Source organism: Nanorana parkeri, unplaced genomic scaffold (assembly GCF_000935625.1).
Source record: "Nanorana parkeri isolate BGI_ZX_2015 unplaced genomic scaffold, ASM93562v1 scaffold479, whole genome shotgun sequence".
Taxonomy (NCBI): Eukaryota; Metazoa; Chordata; class Amphibia; order Anura; family Dicroglossidae; genus Nanorana; species Nanorana parkeri.
The window spans coordinates 1,073,351-1,091,558 of record NW_017306747.1 but is presented as its reverse complement, the minus strand read 5'-3'; the positions used below and the strand labels follow the sequence as shown (position 1 = coordinate 1,091,558).

Genomic DNA, 18,208 nt, shown 5'->3' with positions numbered 1-18,208 from the left:
ATATGGTGACTAGATGGTGCTGAGGACCATAGAGGGTAAAATACCATCATATGGCCACTAGAGGGCGCTGAGGATCACAGGAGGTAAAATACCACAACATGGCCACTAGATGGAGCTGAGGACCATAGGGGGTAAAATACCACAATATGGCCACTAGATGGCGCTGAGGATCATAGGACATAAATAGTAAGATACAACAATATGGTGACTAGATGGTGCTGAGGACCATAGAGGGTAAAATACCATCATATGGCCACTAGAGGGCGCTGAGGATCACAGGAGGTAAAATACCACAACATGGCCACTAGATGGAGCTGAGGACCATAGGGGGTAAAATACCACAATATGGCCACTAGATGACGTTGAGGATCCTAGGGGGTAAAATACCACAATATGGCCACTAGATGACATTGAGGATCCTAGGGGGTAAAATACCACAATATGGCCACTAGATGACATTGAGGATCCTAGGGGGTAAAATACCACAATATGGCCACTAGATGACATTGAGGATCCTAGGGGGTAAAATACCACAATATGACATGGATCCGCGCTGATGATCTTAAGAAATAAATACATCTTAGTAGAGAGATACAATGTAACAATTCTAGACACTGGAAGGAATCAGCAGATAAATGTAACCATTGTAACAACGAGCCCCCCTTAATTGTTGATCCGTTTGAAGAAGCGCGGTGGACTAACGAGACTTCTTTTTATCCCCCACAGGTTTGAGTCGCGCGGCTCTTCCATTCGGGCTGATGCGTCGGGAGCTGGCATGCGAAGGATACCCGATCGAATTGAGGTGCCCGGGCAGCGACGTCATCATGGTGGAAAATGCCAACTACGGGAGGACGGACGACAAGATTTGCGACGCTGACCCCTTCCAAATGGAAAACGTGCAGTGCTACCTGCCGGACGCCTTCAAGATTATGTCGCAGAGGTGGGTGACGGGCCTCCGTGCCGCATTGTTTGTAGGCTGTCAGGTCACATCTGCGCTCATGTCTATATTTTGGAGCTTTCCTTCCTGAAGATCTCATATAGAGGCATCAGCGCGGCAGCCGTCTGTAATATTGCCATTCCGCGGCTCTCGGAGCCGTAATATCCAATACTCTGATGTCCCATAAAAATAGAGAGCGGCGGAATGGCAGCTTCCTGTGATTACGCTGCTGAGATGATGTGAAGGTCTGTGACAGATATATTCCGGACTATTACGTTACATACCGTATCTGCACTCTCAGGCGAAGGGAAATAGTCATATAGATTGGTTGGCATTCAACGTTCTAGATCAGGGTAGGCAACCCGGCATACCAACTATGGTGACACTACAACTTCCATCATGCCTCTGCCTCTACCGTGTTTCCCCGAAAATAAGACACTAGGTCTTATTTTCGGGGGATGTCTTACCTGTCTGGGGGAGGACTGGACGAGCTCCCGGAAGGCGGCCTGCTGTTGCTGGTCGGGGTAGGTCTTATATTACAGACATCCCTGAAGATAGCGCTAGGTCTTACTTTCGGGGAAACACGGTAGGAGTCATGCCTGTGGCTGTCAGAGTCTTGCGAGGCCTCATGGGACTTGTAGTTCCACAACATCTGGAGTGCCGAGGTTGCCTGCAAGTAGATTAAACTTTAGCCGAACATTTCGGCTGTTCTGGTGCAAAAAAACTACCCAACGCCGAGGTCGAATGTATTGTAATTTGAGGCTTAGGCAACGTGATGACTTAGTACTATCTTCTCAGGAGTAACATGTAGATAGATAGATAGATAGATAGATAGATAGATAGATAGATATGAGATAGATAGATAGATAGATAGATAGATAGATAGATAGATAGATATGAGATAGATAGATATGAGATAGATAGATAGATAGATAGATAGATAGATAGATAGATAGTCTGTACCTCTTTATTAAATAAGCTTGTGAATGGACTGCAATAAGGTTGAACCCACTTGTTTATGTTTCTGTGGATGGTTCTGGTGGAAACCACATTCACATCACAAATGTACATTATGTTCTTTACACGATAAGTGCCGTAAGCCTTTTTACCCCGTTCCCCCGACCTAAACTAACCCCCCCTCCCCCCTCCACAAATACACATTTTCCTCAGTCTGGCCACCTCAGTTCCGCTGTTCGTATAAATCTAGAGGTGTGAATCTTCACTTTGGGAGCGTCTCTGATCCAGCCCCGGGACACAACCCTATAGACGGCCGCAGTTCTGCTGCTTGTTCTGTGTTCATTGACCTGGCGGCACCTTCACATTAGGACCCCATAGACTTCTGTGGGACCACCTCTGATCCTCTCCAGCATTGGGACACAGCCATATAGATGGCCGCAGTTCTGCTGCTTGTTCTGTCCAGGCCCGGCGCTACCGCAAGGCAAGTCAGGCGGCCGCCTTACGGCGCTGCAGGGTGAGGGCGGAAAAATCAGGGCATTTTGACAAGTACTTGTACTTGTCAAAATGCCCCGGTATTTGCGCTATGTTTTAAATTTTTTTCCACTTACCTTCGGCGCGGGAGAGCAGCGGCGAGCGGCGCTGGTCCGGTGGGAGGAGCTCCAGGTGGGGTCCTAATTTAGTTGGTGTCTTCATAGTTCTGGCCGCGTCTGTATATTGCAGCCCCACAGACTTCTGTGGGACCATCTCTGATCCTCTCCAGCCTTGGGACACAACCATATATATGGCCGCAGTTCCGCTGCTTGTTCTGTCTTCATAGTCCTGGCCGCGTCTGTACATTGCAGCACCACAGACTTCTGTGGGACCATCTCTGATCCTCTCCAGTATGGGGACACAGCCCTATAGAAATCTATGGTGCTTTATCTGTTATTTGCAGTCAGGACAATGAGGACTTGCAGCGCTGGATGTAAGCCGAGAGCAGAACCGTCAGCAAGGTAAGTATGCATCTGTGTATAGGGGGAGGGGGGAGTTAGGTCAGGGCAAATGGGGCAATAAGTATAAGCGCTCTTTCTTTTAAAGTGCACCTCTCCTTTTAATAGCCTCTTACAGGATTGATTTATAAAAGGGTGAATAAAGGAGAAATGAAGGCGCTGACCCAAGCAGCCAATCAGAGCGTTTCATGTTCAAAGCTGCCCTAAAAACTAACTGACATCTGCGGTCTGATTGGTAGCTGTGAGAATCCGCTTCGGTTGCCCTTTGGTAGGACGCTCATCTGAAGCAGCAATGCCAGTAGCGGCAGTGAAGTCTTCGTTCCTGATGCTCTGGGGATCTCTGGCACATCTGGAGCCGAGCCGCGCGGTATTCTGCCTGTCCCCGGGTTCGGAAAATAATGGCACTCTCTGCGGCAGGGGAACCCGGAGGATTGTTATGATGTTTTGGGTCCTGGAAAACAATAGCTTGTTGATGATGTGATGATGACCTACAGATGTTTTCCAGAAAGAGAGAGAGAGGGGGCGCGATGCTCTGCAGTCTCCTGCGATGGGGAAGGAGCCGAAGTCTCTCTGCCGATTCATAATCTTCATTGTCAACAGATCTGCATATCCAGGAAGGGAAGGGAAGGGCAGCAATGCCGGGGAAAGATGACTCTGTGCCTGCAAGGCCACGGGACCAAGACGATGTATGTCTCTGAATGAGAAAGGAAAGTACGCTCTGTAGGGGAAGAGTATAGAGAGCATTGCACAGTAAGGGAAGGGAAAAGAGAGCATTGCACAGTAAGGGAAGGGAAAAGAGAGCATTGCACAGTAAGGGAAGGGAAAAGAGAGCAATGCTCTGTAAGGGAAGAAGAACGCTCTGTAAAAGAAGGGGATGGGAAGCAATACTCTGTGAGGGATGGAAACAGAAAAATGTTCTGTAGAAGGAATGGGATGGAGAGCAGCACTTAGTAAGGGAAGGGAATAGAGGACAATATTTAGTAAGAAAAAGGAATAGAGAGTGTAGCCCCCATCACCTTCTGCGAGGTGGCTACTAGACATTAAGACCCCCGTTCACATTGAGCGATTTATCGCACGGTAATTCCCGCGATATCGCTGCAAATTACCGCGCGATATCGCGCTCCAATGCAATCCAATGGGGCAAAGGGTCCTGCTGTCGCGGGTCGTGCCTCGCTACAGCAGGACCCTTTTTGGAGCGGATTTAGCCGCGATTCAAGCTTGCTCAATGCAAGCTTGAACGCGACATCGCGCGGCAAATCTCGAGATGTCGCGCAATATGCAAATCGCGCAACAAACGCGCAATTTGCATATCGCGCAGTGGGAACGGGGCCTTAGTGATAGCCGGGGCTGTAGTCAGCCTGGCTGGGGAATTATAGTGGCATTTATCTGGTTAATCCCAAGTGTCTGGCCTTGCCTGTACCCCCCTGGGAGTGTGACTCTGTCATATTCTGGGACAGCCAATGAGAGGCACTGTAGTGTATGTACAGCAAAGCAGCCGGTCACTGGGTTTCTCTCAGCCAGTGGTGCATGCTGGGATAGGGTACATATACTGGAGGGATTTGCCATGTGCTCAGGCTAGCCAGGACCTGCCATGGATTAGGGCTGGGTGCTGGTCAGCCTGCTTCCCCAAGCTAGGCCTGAGTCCTGGGGGTGGCATGGGCTGGTGTGAGGGAAAAGGATTCCCTGAAACCTCCAACATGGAGGAGGCCTGTGATGCTGATAGAGGAAGAGAACAGGGACCAGTGCTGGCTCTTGAAGTACCCTGGAACTAAGAGGACTTCAGAAGTATGGTCGGTGTCTTTCCTGATTGAGGATCTGTGTTCATCCCGCCGGTCTGTCTGCTACATCAGTCGCTGATCACTGCCTCCCAAGTGGATCTACACTGATATACCTACCAGGTCTGGTTTAGTGCTAATGGGCGGGCAGCTGAAGATCATCCCCTAGACCGACTAGAGATGCACCGGGCGATCAGCGGCTCCTTCGGGGGTGAGCGCTACATGAGCAATACTCAGTAAGGGAATAGAGAGCAATACTCAGTAAGGGAATAGAGAGCAATACTCAGTAAGGGAAGGGAATAGAGAGCAATACTCAGTAAGGGAAGGGAATAGAGAGCAATACTCAGTAAGGGAATGGAGAGCAATACTCAGTAAGGGAATAGAGAGCAATACTCAGTAAGGGAAGGGAATAGAGAGCAATACTCAGTAAGGGAATAGAGAGCAATACTCAGTAAGGGAATAGAGAGCAATACTCAGTAAGGGAATAGAGAGCAATACTCAGTAAGGGAATAGAGAGCAATACTCAGTAAGGGAATAGAGAGCAATACTCAGTAAGGGAATAGAGAGCAATACTCAGTAAGGGAATAGAGAGCAATACTCAGGAAGGGAATAGAGAGCAATACTCAGTAAGGGAAGGGAATAGAGAGCAATACTCAGTAAGGGAAGGGAATAGAGAGCAATACTCAGTAAGGGAAGGGAATGGAGAGCAATACTCAGTAAGGGAAGGGAATAGAGAGCAATACTCAGTAAGGGAAGGGAATAGAGAGCAATATTCAGGGGGGGGGGAATAGAGGGCAATACTCAGTAAGGGAAGGGAATGGAGAGCAATACTCAGTAAGGGAAGGGAATAGAGAGCAATATTCAGGGGGGGGATAGAGGGCAATACTCAGTAAGGGAATAGAGGGCAATACTCAGTAAGGGAAGGGAATAGAGAGCAATACTCAGCAAGGGAAGGGAATAGAGAGCAATACTCAGCAAGGGAAGGGAATAGAGAGCAATACTCAGGAAGGGAATAGAGAGCAATACTCAGTAAGGGAAGGGAATAGAGAGCAATATTCAGGGGGGGGGAATAGAGAGCAATACTCAGTAAGGGAAGGGAATGGAGAGCAATACTCAGTAAGGGAAGGGAATAGAGAGCAATATTCAGGGGGGGGATAGAGGGCAATACTCAGTAAGGGAAGGGAATAGAGAGCAATACTCAGCAAGGGAAGGGAATAGAGAGCAATACTCAGTAAGGGAAGGGAATGGAGAGCAATACTCAGTAATGGAATGGAGAGCAATACTTAGTAAGGGGAGGGAATAGAGAGCAATACTCAGTAAGGGAATAGAGAGCAATAATCAGTAAGGGAAGGGAATAGAGAGCAATACTCAGTAAGGGAAGTGAATGGAGAGCAATACTCAGTAAGGAAAGGGAATGGAGAGCAATACTCAGTAAGGAAAGGGAATAGAGAGCAATACTCAGTAAGGGAAGGGACTGGAGAGCAATACTCAGTAAGGGAAGGGAATAGAGAGCAATACTCAGTAAGGGAAGGGAATAGAGAGCAATATTCAGGGGGGGATAGAGGGCAATACTCAGTAAGGGAAGGGAAGGGAATAGAGAGCAATATTCAGGGGGGGATAGAGGGCAATACTCAGTAAGGGAAGGGAATGGAGAGCAATACTCAGTAAGGGAAGGGAATAGAGAGCAATATTCAGGGGGGGGGATAGAGGGCAATACTCAGTAAGGGAAGGGAATAGAGAGCAATACTCAGTAAGGGAAGGGAATAGAGAGCAATACTTAGTAGGGGAAGGGAATAGAGAGCAATACTTAGTAGGGGACAGGAATCAAGAGCAATACTCAGTAAGGGAAGGGACTAGAGAGCAATACTTAGTAGGGGACAGGAATCAAGAGCAATACTCAGTAAGGGAAGGGACTAGAGAGCAATACTTAGTAGGGGACAGGAATCAAGAGCAATACTCAGTAAGGGAAGGGACTAGAGAGCAATTTGCTGTAAAGGAAGCAGTGACTTTCTGTAAGGGAAGGAAATCAGGAACAATGCTCTGCAACTTGATAAAGGAAAAGCAATCCAGAGCGATGCTCTGCAAGGAGGAAATTCTCTGAAACAAAATGTAACATAAAGCAATGCTCTGCATCTCTGTATGGGAAGGGAACAAGGAGCAATGCTCTGCATCTCTGTACCATAAGTAAAAGGGGAGCGATGTTCTGCATGCCTGGAAGTGATGGAAGAAGAGGACATTGTGCTTCACCTCTGGAAATGATTTTTTTTTTTGTGCAGGTGCAATGTGCTGCACCCGGGTAAGGGAAATAACACTTTTCGTGGAAATAGAGATCTGACACAGTCACGGTCTTTGGGTCTTTTAATAAAGCAAGGGGCATGTGAAAGTGCAGCGCTCTGCAGCCTACAAAGTGTGAAGGGGTTAATAGGGTAACCCTGCTGCCTGTAAGGGAAGGGAGCCGCAAGGAAGGACCGAGGGGGCTTCAAAAGGAAGGTCTTGGTGGAGCAATGCTCTGCAGCTACTAGATGTACAGGAGGCCTGATGGAGCAATGCTCTGCAGCTACTAGTAGTACAGGAGGCCTGATGGAGCAATGCTCTGCAGCTACTAGAAGTACAGGAGGCCTGATGGAGCAATGCTCTGCAGATACTAGAAGTACAGGAGGCCTGATGGAGCAATGCTCTGAGCACACCTTGCAGAGGATCAGCTTGCATGCTATTGAGCAGGCAGTGAATGAGTTACTATTGTGATGCCCTCCAGATCTGAGGTAATCTCCTGACACTGCTGTTTAATGACACCTGATCCTAGCTGATGCAACTACTGCGGCCCCCCTGACACGCAACCATCCTGTACACACACACACATGCACACTAACAAACAAATTCTCATACACCGGCTTTGCATTCGCACCAAGTTTACGGGCCCGAGGGGGCCTTCCCGCCATGAAAACTTTTCCACTGAAGTAACCTTGTTGTTGCCCTCAGCCTCCGATGAGGTTCTATCTTTAGTATTCGAGCCCACACCAGGAAAACAGCAGCTGCGGCCACCCAGCTGTCACGGGCTACAACTCCCAGCATGCTCCGGTAGACGGTTCTGGCGGGTTTTCCCTGTCACGGAAAGCTGGATGGCCACCGGCTGATGGCATAGGTCAGGCCTGTACAAAGCTGACGCGTCACCGCTGGCAAAGGCACGCCGGAACGGCTGAGAATGTAAAGTCCTGACATTTATTCAGCCCGATACAAAGAGTATACACGGAGGAAAGGTCTCCGGCACACCGCAGACAACGTGTACATGATAGGGTGCCCTCTGTACTGACATGGAGGTGTGCGAGGAGGCCGGGGCACGGACAGGCCGGCCGCATTCTCGGGGACTGGCTGCATGGCGGGCAACCGGCTTTTACTGATCATCACATCGCTGCCACTGGGTTGGAATGTTCAGCCGGTTTTACTATTATACTGGATTATGTTTCTTGACTCTCATAGATGTCACGTTCTACAGTCCTTCTCACCCGCCACTTACCCCTCCTAATGCCACACTCTCCACCCTCCACCCCACCTCACCCGCCACTTACCCCTCCTAATGCCACACTTCACCTCACACACCGATTACCCCTCCTACACTCCACTCCACCACATCTCACCCACCACTTACCCCTCCTAATGCCACACAACACCTCACCCACCAATTACCCCTCCTAATGCCACACTCCGCCCCACCTCACCCATCGATTACCCCTCCTACACGCCACCTCACCCACCACTTGCCCCTCCTACACAACACTCCACCGCACCTCACCCGCCACTTACCCCTCCTAATGCCACACTCTACCCCACCTCACCCACCGATTACCCCTCCAACACTTCACCCCATCTCACCCACCACTTGCTCCTCCTACACTCCACCTCACCCACAGATCATCCTTCCTAATACCACACTTCACCCGCCACCTGCCCCTCCTAATGCCACACCTCACCCACCATTTACCTCTCCTAATGCCACACTCCACCACACCTCACCCAAAACTTAATACTTCTAGAAGATTGAAAATGATCAATAAATAACGCAAATAAAAAATTTGGGAAAATGGCAATTTACAATTAATAGATGCCTACAAGTTGAGGTCAGAGTTCACAGATACAGTCATAAAAAATATAATATTTTACTAAATACACATAAAAATGCGACTTTTAGTATTGCTGTAATGCACGTGAAATACATTGAATTGTTATTGATTTGCAATGGCACCCCGATGCACTGGAGCAACACGTGGTAATGCACTCTTGTGTGTTTTAGCACGCTGCATAGCAAAAAAAATGGTGCAGGTCTATTTTTCGGTCCGCTGGGGTGTCTTGGCAGCCCATTCCAATAATAATTAGATTGCCTCAATGTAACGAACGTTAACACATGACAAGCGCAATGGACGGGCTAGGTATGAATGAATGAAGCATTCATTTCCTTCAAATAACGCTGCTCATACACGTATAGCATTTTCTCATTGAGCCCACGGGTTTCCGGATTCTTCCCATGCCGGCTATTCATAGTTACATAGTATTTGAGGTTGAATAAAGACACAAGTCCATCAAGTCCAACCTATTGTGTGTGTGTGTGTGTATGGTCCTACTGATGTGTGCGTATGTATCGGTCCCTGTGTGTTCTCATTCTTATGAGTACTTGTACCCCTGTATATTACGGTCCCTCAGGAAATCGTCCAATAGCCTCATGAATGATTCCACACTCTCGGCCGAAATCACAGCACGTGGCAGCGACTTTCAGACCCGGACCGATCCAACTGAGAAGAAACCCCTTCGCCCCTTGTGCTGACATTTTTTCTCCAACAATTTTAAGAGGTGGTGGCCTCTCGTCCTTGTCATGGAGTTAATTGTAAAGAGTTTGTTGCTATCCCCGGTAAACATTTTGTAAATGAAAATCATGTCCCCCCTTAATCTCCTTACTTCCAATGAGAACATGTTTAAATTTAGGAGCCTGTTCTCATAGCTCAGGTCCTCCATCCCCTTTATGAGTTTGGTTGCCCTCCTCTGGACTCTTTCCAGTTCAAGGACATCCTATTCTATGGGCAAGCTGGTGCCTCATCTCTCAATTTGTGCTGACACTGTCCTTCCTTCTGGAGGGTGGTGGTCTCTGCGTATGTTGTAAAGTAGTCACTGCTCCAAGCTCGCTGCTGTGATGGACTACAGGGATGTGGTATTCCTATCGCCCAACGCCCGGGACATGCAGTTCTGCCCAGCAACTTTCCTTCAATCTCTCAAGAAATAAATAGTCGGGTGGTGCCAGCAGGGCCACCTACAGTTAAAATTTTGGCCGATTTACAGTGTTTGGCAAGCTTTCGACAGTGCTCCTGAAGTTCTCTTTCCATATATTTGTTAGGGAGTGCAGGGGATGGCTTTTGATCCTGCCTTCCCATGTGAGTAATTAAGTTACTTCCTAGCAGTTGTTTTCATTCTTTAGCTGAGAGTAAAGCTATTCCCTGAGCATCCGAAGCAACTCTACGCCAATGGTTCTACTCCAAGGGAAGAGGGCTATGGAGCCATGACACCAACCATACTGTGTAGAAGACACAATCCTGTAGGTCTACTGGTAGCCTTTTGTACATACTTCCCATGTGTAGCCAAGGCCCACTCCTTGCATCCCCCTTCCCCTGCATTTTTTTTCTAGGTTCGGCAAATCCTCTCAGTTTCGGTGCTCTTGAAAATGTAGCATTGTTTTTTTCGCATGGGTTTGAATTAAACGGCACCATTAGAGTAGTAGTAGTAGTAGTAGTAGTAGTAGTAGTAGTAGTAGTAGTAGTACTCTAATGATGCCATGCACTTCCTGTCCAGGGTTTGCAACAAGAAATGTGAGAAAATTGCTTCACAAGTATGAGAAACCCCCTTTTAGATAGTTGTCACCAGAGCAGCTGTCCTCAATGGAAGATCTCCCGTCATCGTCTGTTCTGCTGAGAACTGCAAAATTTTGGATTTCCCATCAATTTTTGACAATGGCCGCCAGGAGTAACGGATAGAATGAATCTCAGCAGAAATAACAACACAGACCGGCCTTATAACCTTTCCTGGCTCTAAAAAATCTAAAAAGAAGTTTGGGTAAATGACACCCCCTGCCCACCAGTCCCTCCTATGTCTTGCTATCTGATTGCTAGGTTAAAAAACAAAAATCCCAATCTAAAAGCCCTTTTTTGCTTACCTTAAAGTCGTCACCTGCTTGGGTCTATGAGTGTTCACATCAGCTCCTATATGACATGGACACTTCCCTATTGGCAGGGGCGTCCCGAGGCCTGGTGACACTCGGAGCGGAGATCGCGTGGCATCATCGCGCATGCGTGGTCATCTAATTGACACCTGCCGGCGGCCATCTTATTGATTGACACCGGCAGAGAGAGGAAGGGACCTTCACCCAGCAGGATGAGGTATGCCGACGGGTCCCCTCCTCTCTCCAGACACTGTCCATGACCGAGTGCTTGACTTTTTAGAGGGGGTGACACCAAAATGACAGTCATTTTGCTGTCACCCCTCCAATGGTGTCACCCGGGTGGGGGCCGCACTCCCCGAACCTCCCTTGTGACGCCACTGCCTATTGGATATCCATTGGCAAGGGTCCTCTCAGGATCCAGAAGAGGAACGACATCGGCGGATGGGGTTGAAGGATACTGGCGGTCTCAGACGCCATCGCACACTGGATTCGCGGTCCCACTTCTCAGAAATGGTGTCAGTGAATGACCTAGAGGGGGAATGTAGGTGACTTCACAAGGTCAGAGGAAGAAAAAGCCAATCAGGATGAGTTAGAGGTGGTAAAAAAATAATAATTTCTGATTGGAGTTGGGCTTTAAATGGATTAAACACGCAATGGATTGACAAGTCTCCTCATGGATTCCCTCTAACCTGATTTTTAGGGGAAAGTTTGGAATCAAGCCAGGGATTTTGTCTAAAAACCAAAAGGTTCGTTAAGGAGGACATACAAAGTTCAATCTACAAAACTTTAACACAAGGATATTTATTTTCAGTCATGTGACCAACGGAGTGTAATTTATAAAATCTCATTAGACCTACCTGAAAATTACTGCTACTTTAAAAAAAAATAAGTATTGTTATTCTGGTGCAGTAGCTTTGTGAATGAGCCTATTGCTTTTTAATGTACAGTATAGCACTTCTGCCTTGTAGCACTAGGGTCCTAGGTTTGAATCCCAACCATGACAATATCTGCATGGAGTCGGCATGTTCTCCCTGCACTTGCGTGGGTTACCTCTGGGTACCCTAGTTTCCCCCCAAGACATGCTAGTAGGTCAATTGGCTCCTGTCCAAACTTACTCCAGTATGTGTGCCTATGAGATAGGAACCAGCGGCGTAACAATCGCCACAGCAACCCAGGCGGCCACTATGGGGCACAGGGGGGCCCAGCCAGGACAACCCCTTGATGCTGTGCGGGCCACCTGGGTCCCTATGGCGTGTCAGGCTGCTGGCTGTCACTGGCGGGTGTGAGGAGGAACGTGTCGCTGTTAGATCACCGTCAACCTATCAGTGATCTTTGCAGTGGCGCGTTTCTCCTCACAGCCGCTGCTGTGTCAGTGATACCCAGCAGCTGCGGCGGAGGATGCTGGGCCCGGCGTCCCCAGTTATATATAGGCAATGGACACACCCCCCGCCACACCCCAAGTTATATATAAGCAATGGACACACCCTCGCTATGCACCCAGTTATATATAAGCAATGGACATACCTCTGCCCCACTTTCAGTTATATATAGGCAATGGACATGCCCCTGCCACACTCCCAGTTATATATAAGCAATGGACATACCTCTGCCCCACTTTCAGTTATATATAGGCAATGGACATGCTCCTGCCACGCCCCCAGTTATATATAGGCAATGGACACACCTCTGCCACACATGCAGTTATATAGAAGCAATGGACATGCCCCCAGCTATATATAGGCAATGGACATACCTCTGCCCCACTTTCAGTTATATATAGGCAATGGACATGCTCCTGCCACACTCCCAGTTATATATAAGCAATCAATACACCCCCTGCCACACCCCAAATTATATATAGGCAATGGACACACCCTTCCTATGCCCCCAGTTATTTATAGGCAATGTATACACCCCAGTTATATATAGGTGATGGAAATGCCCTGTCACGTCCCCAGTTATATATAGGCAATGGGCACACCCATGCCATGCCCCCAGTTATATGTAGACAATGGGCACACACCACCATGCCCCCAGTTATAAAGTGGGTGTGTTATGTGTGTGCGTGTGTGTCAGAAAATGGGCATGTCAAGTGAGGGTCATGGCTGGGGGTGTCTAATATGTTGGTGAGTATACATATACCAGTAAAAACCAAAAAAAGGAGTTCATATCCTCCTCTACTCCAAAACTTAAATTACTGTAAGGGAATAATATAAGTAACATCTGTAAAACATAAATCAAGGCAACTGGACTCGCTGTATATTTCTTGAAGACGTTTCGCTGGCCATCCAACCGGCTTTCTCAAATCAGAACCTTCAAAGAAATAATGACTATTTATAGGGTTGATGAGGTCACTGTTGTTTCTTACAATATGGAATTTGATAGAGAGGCAGTTATGCTTTAACAATGGCATACGTGGATGGGAAATGAGCATGAGTGGCAGAAGAAATGACCCCCGAGGGTTGCAATGTCCCCAAATCTTCACCCATTGCCAATGTTAGTTACATATGTCTCCATCTGCACTTGATAAACGAGGCTACATATTGAAAATCGCTTCTCATTTAGGAACTGGAGGCGCTTTCTTGGGCACAACGCGTATGACAGAGGCGCATAACAAGGTGGCAAGTCTTGCCGGCGGCGACGGCGATGCATCAGTTATTCTAAGGAGACGGGAAGCCCGGTTGTAATAAAGCGATAGGTGTCACAGGGCACGGCTGGTGTAATGTTCATTAGAGAGGGGCTTATGGAAAAAGCCAGATGATTGTATTCTGGGAAGATCAGAGCTCAGTTAAAATTGAAGTACATTAAATCAACATCATCTGTGTTCCTAATGGGATTTAAGGAGAGCGTAGAAATTGTCGGAAGAATAAACCAGGCAAATACAATTTTTAATATATTTATAATTGCTAAGGAATTTAGTTGTTTTTTTGTTTTTTTTTAAATATATTTTTATTCAAGGCGCCTTAAAATTGATTTTCGTAGATAGCCAAGACATAACCAATATTGAAAATCGCCATTACCGCTTGAAATGAATGATTTCTAATTGAATATCCCCACCAGGGCCGGATTTCCCATAAGGCCACCAAGGACCGGCCTCGGGGGGCAGCAGGAAGTAGAGGGGCAGCAGGGGTGTGGAATTCATTTTGCCCGACACCCGGGACATGCAGTTCCGGGCGCTGGGCAGGTAGGTTTTTTTTTACTACATTTAGCATTGCTTCGGGCAAGCAGGACTTAATGTAGAGAAGGGAAGCCGCCGCTCGTTTTGTAAAAGTGATCACGGCGATGTTGACGAGATGACATGTATGCAGCCCGCAGGTCTGTAAAAAATAAGATAAAACATAAAAAAGTAAAAAAAATGAATAAAAATGTAAAAAACAATTAAAAAAATCTGAGGAACCTGGCCTTGGGGCAGCAGAGAGAGAGTAAATCCAACCTTGATCCCCATACATTCACATTGGTAGAGTTCCACTCTATTCCTGTTCTGCTGACAACCCAAAATCTTGAATAGTCTTTCGCTTTCAGTCCCAGTGATGTGGTCACTAGGACAGGTAGTGAGAGTGAATCTCCCAAACAAGGGAGATAGATAGCCATGAAAATCTAATGGGGGGGTTCTAATCCTTCCCTTGGCTATCTAAGACTAAACAAAAAACTTTTGGCTTTAGATACACTCAGGGCTGTCCCTATACCGAGGCAGCCTCTCATGGGAGGGGGGCAGCAGGCAGAGCAACAATGTTTGCAGTGTGCCTGCAACCCCCTTTCCAGCCGCAGCATCCCAGGTTGCTAAGACCCGGGTGGGGAGATGTGTAAGGGCCATATACGTCTCTCCATCCAGCTCTTAGCAACCTGGGAAGCTCTTGTCGGCGTACCCCTGAGCTCCTGGTAACCATTGATGTCACTGGTTGCTAGGAGCTTGGCAGGACGCCTGCAAGAGGGTGTATCCAGGGCAGTATCTGGAACCAGCCCTAAATGGCTCCTCCATACAGGGACACAGGTCAGAGCATGGCGTGGTAAGTCATTAATGGGGAAAAGATGAGCTACCAATGAATACCGGTTCCCTCTCCTCGACTATTTTGGGTACAGCTTCCACATTAAAGGTCTTTTTTAATATCTTTAAAAACCAATAGCTAGGCCTGCGGTGCTAGAAAATGGAGGTTCCTTGGTGAATACAAAGTTTGATGAATAAAAAAGTTATCTGATATAAAAAAAAAATGATTCCACTGCTGTCAATGTGTTGCCTTTAATATCCGATCCGTTCACATAATCCCCCGTTTAGCAGAGGTCACATGACCGAAGGCCCAGGCTTTTGGTTATGTGAGAAGCACTGAAGCTAGCCTTGGGCAGCATTTCTTCCGGAAAAAAAAGGCATTTCAGTCCTTCTGCTACTCTTTAATTTCTCCATCCCAGCAGCACTGTTGGCAGCGCTTTATGTTAACATTTGTGTGTAAATCTGTTTTAATACATTCCGCTAAGTGTTTTTTTTTGCGTGTTGTCTGCTATTATTTCTGGTGTTCTTGCTTTTAAATTCAGCAAAGTACTTCCTTTGTATTGTCTTCCTGTCAGTCAAACTCCCATTTCCTGCATAGATGAGCCCGAGGCACTTCCAGGCGATGACCGACGTGTTTACTTCTCTTGTTTACTGTAGAATGCGCCTCAAGTCCAAAACAAAGTCAAAGTTTCTGCCTTCTAGAAAATGTCTTCCGTCTCTCTGCACTCGGTTCTGTCACCGGCTCCCCATGCTTACATCATGGATCGTTACCCTACCATGTGACCACGAGCCTGCAATGCCATTTTCATCGTGCTCACTTCTCTGTCCCTTTATCCACAATCTCAAGGATAATCACGGGACGGTCCACCAGAGGGAAGAAGCAGGACACAATGAGTAATATAGTCATCCCGTATAGAGGTCTTGCTGTGTTTTTCAAGTCCAATCTGCTCATTTTGGACTCTCCAAGGGTTCGGCAAATCTTTCGTCATGCAAAATGTTAAATTTTTTGCATTTTTAGGCCTAATAGGCAAGTTACTGTCACAATAAGTAATTAGAAGCTGGCCACCGCCATACTATTATTATTATACAGGATTTATATAGCGCCAACAGTTTGCGCAGCGCTTTACAGTGCTCACCCCCCCAGAAAAGATGGCAGATAGCACAGAGCACACCTCCCTGAAATGAGAAGGGTACCTCCCTGAAATTGCTTCTTTCAGGTTGGGATCCCTGATTATGGATGTTGTACCTTAAAGGGGATCTGAGGAGAGTGATTTTCACTCAGCCTCATAATCTGAGCCGACCTGTGGCAATGAAACTGTCACACGCCAGTTCAATAAATCGGAAAGTGAGCGAACGCATACCGTCGCTCACTCACTTCTCGATCCTGTCCCTGCAGAGAGCCGTGACTGTCACTCACGGCTCCCTGCAAGGATTCCCCCCCTCCCCTGTCCGATCCTCCAAACGCTTACTGGAAGAACCGACGGGTGAGGGGGCGAGTACAGCTGGTTCTGCCTCTAGATAGGCAGAGCCAGCTGTCACTCACACAGCTGGGTGGATCCAGACAGTAATGTAGCTCGCGGTATACTGAGCTTTCGGTGACTATAGTTTTGTGTCCTCCCGTGACCCTGAGGAGAACTATGGGGTAAAGCACTGACTCCATAGTTCTCCTTTAACCCGCCAAATATTATCTAATTTATCAAATGATTGGCTATGCATTGCATTGTAGGTTGTTTCTTACTTCCGGTGCCAACCTGCAAACTTTTCAGCCAAAAGTGCGAGATTTGCAAACTTCACGAACCCCAAGGATTCACCATAGACGCATGAGCGGGACGAATCTAAATCTCATCCTTACTCACCATATCGTGATACACTTTCTCCTTATATAAAGTTGGAGTTATTTTTAGTGGTAATGTCCGAAATCGTGATGAACCTTATGTTGGGATGGTATTTGATATTCCGTGCTTGCAGATAACACTCAATAACTTTATATGCCTGCCGCATTCCTAAATGAACTGAAGGTGTCTGCGCCGCTAATTGAGATGCACCTGTTTTTGCATTGCATTGTGGGATATGATGGATCAGCGCTTGTGCTATGTTGTGTTTAGACTTTCTGCAAAGTTGAAACTTGCAGGTGGAATGAGGAATTAACTGAGCGTTTACTGATGGAGGGGAACTAAGCGCTACATTTCCAACATGGTTGGCGTGTATGCTGAGCTTGGGGCCATTCTTTGTTACAAACACACCCACATGCATTTTGCTTAGTGTATCTGCCAGTCAGAAGTTGTAGGTGGGTCGCGCCTGGGTGCTGTTGTGTTCGTACCCGCCCACAGGAGGAAGCATGATGTACGAAGGTCATGCTTCTCCTTCAGTTGACAACAAGGAGGAAACTGGGAGCCATTTCTCCATAGGGGGAAACAGCAGCTCCTGGTTTGACCAATATGAGGACCCAGTAAACTGGAGGAATAAGGGACCTGTTTGGGGGAGAAGAGATGCATGCACGCTATGAAGGCAACGAGAGCATTTTCGCCGAGGAACTTATTAATAGCATTATATTAATCTTGGATGGAGTTCAGCTTTAAGCTTTCATCATAAAGGTGATCTCCTTCGCCATCCAGTGCTCTCTATGCCCTTCGTTCAGACCCAGATTTTCGGCTGACAGTCCGGTCTTTAAACACTTTAACAATGACCCGCTCTTGAACATTTAACGAATTCTGCTGTTTTGCTGATACTCGCTCCATGGCTCCGAGCACCAACAATCATCCCACGTTCAAAGGCTGTTACATCGCGTTGTTTCTCCGTATCTTCAGAAACAAATCACTTCTACTGTCGTGGTAACCAACCCGCTTCCCTATTTATAATGGTCTGGCCCTCTAGCAACTTCAGCGCCAAATTATAGCTAATTTGCCTACAAACGTCAGGTGGTCATAATAATCTGGTCACTCAGTGTATATAATAATCTGGCCACTCGGTGTATATAATAATCTGGCCACTCAGTGTATTTTCCAATATGAATCCCCAGCAACCTGTAAATCTTCCTATAAATTAGCATCTTGGGAGGTTCTGCATATAGGATAATAATGAAATGTAATCCCGGGGCTGTAATAAGAATATGTGGAATGTTCTCTTTAAGAAAGAAACGCCGCTGTCATCCCGCTATAAGCACTTGTGTTTACTGAATAATAACGCTGGCATAGAGCTGGAGATTTTCCTGCTATTTGGAATTTAACGGCAGACTGACATTGAATTTTGTTGTGTGAATTTCACTGAAGGAACGGAGGAGAAAAGCCCTGGAGAGGAATGGAACTGTCAAATAACAGCCTGGCTGTAACTGACATGTGGACTGTACCATTTCCATGTCGGGGGGGG

The 18,208-nt window shown here is 47.2% G+C and overlaps 1 protein-coding gene across 3 annotated transcripts in view; it reads left to right on the top strand.

Moving 5' to 3' along the window:
* The window catches only part of ADGRL1 (adhesion G protein-coupled receptor L1), a 221,861-nt gene that overhangs the window by 52,544 nt on the left and 151,109 nt on the right, over window positions 1-18,208 (top strand). For all 3 annotated transcript variants that reach the window (XM_018560820.1, XM_018560821.1, XM_018560818.1), the window contains exon 2: window positions 727-940. In XM_018560820.1, coding sequence (XP_018416322.1) covers window positions 727-940 — 214 coding nt within the window. The remainder of the gene's footprint in view (window positions 1-726; window positions 941-18,208) is intronic.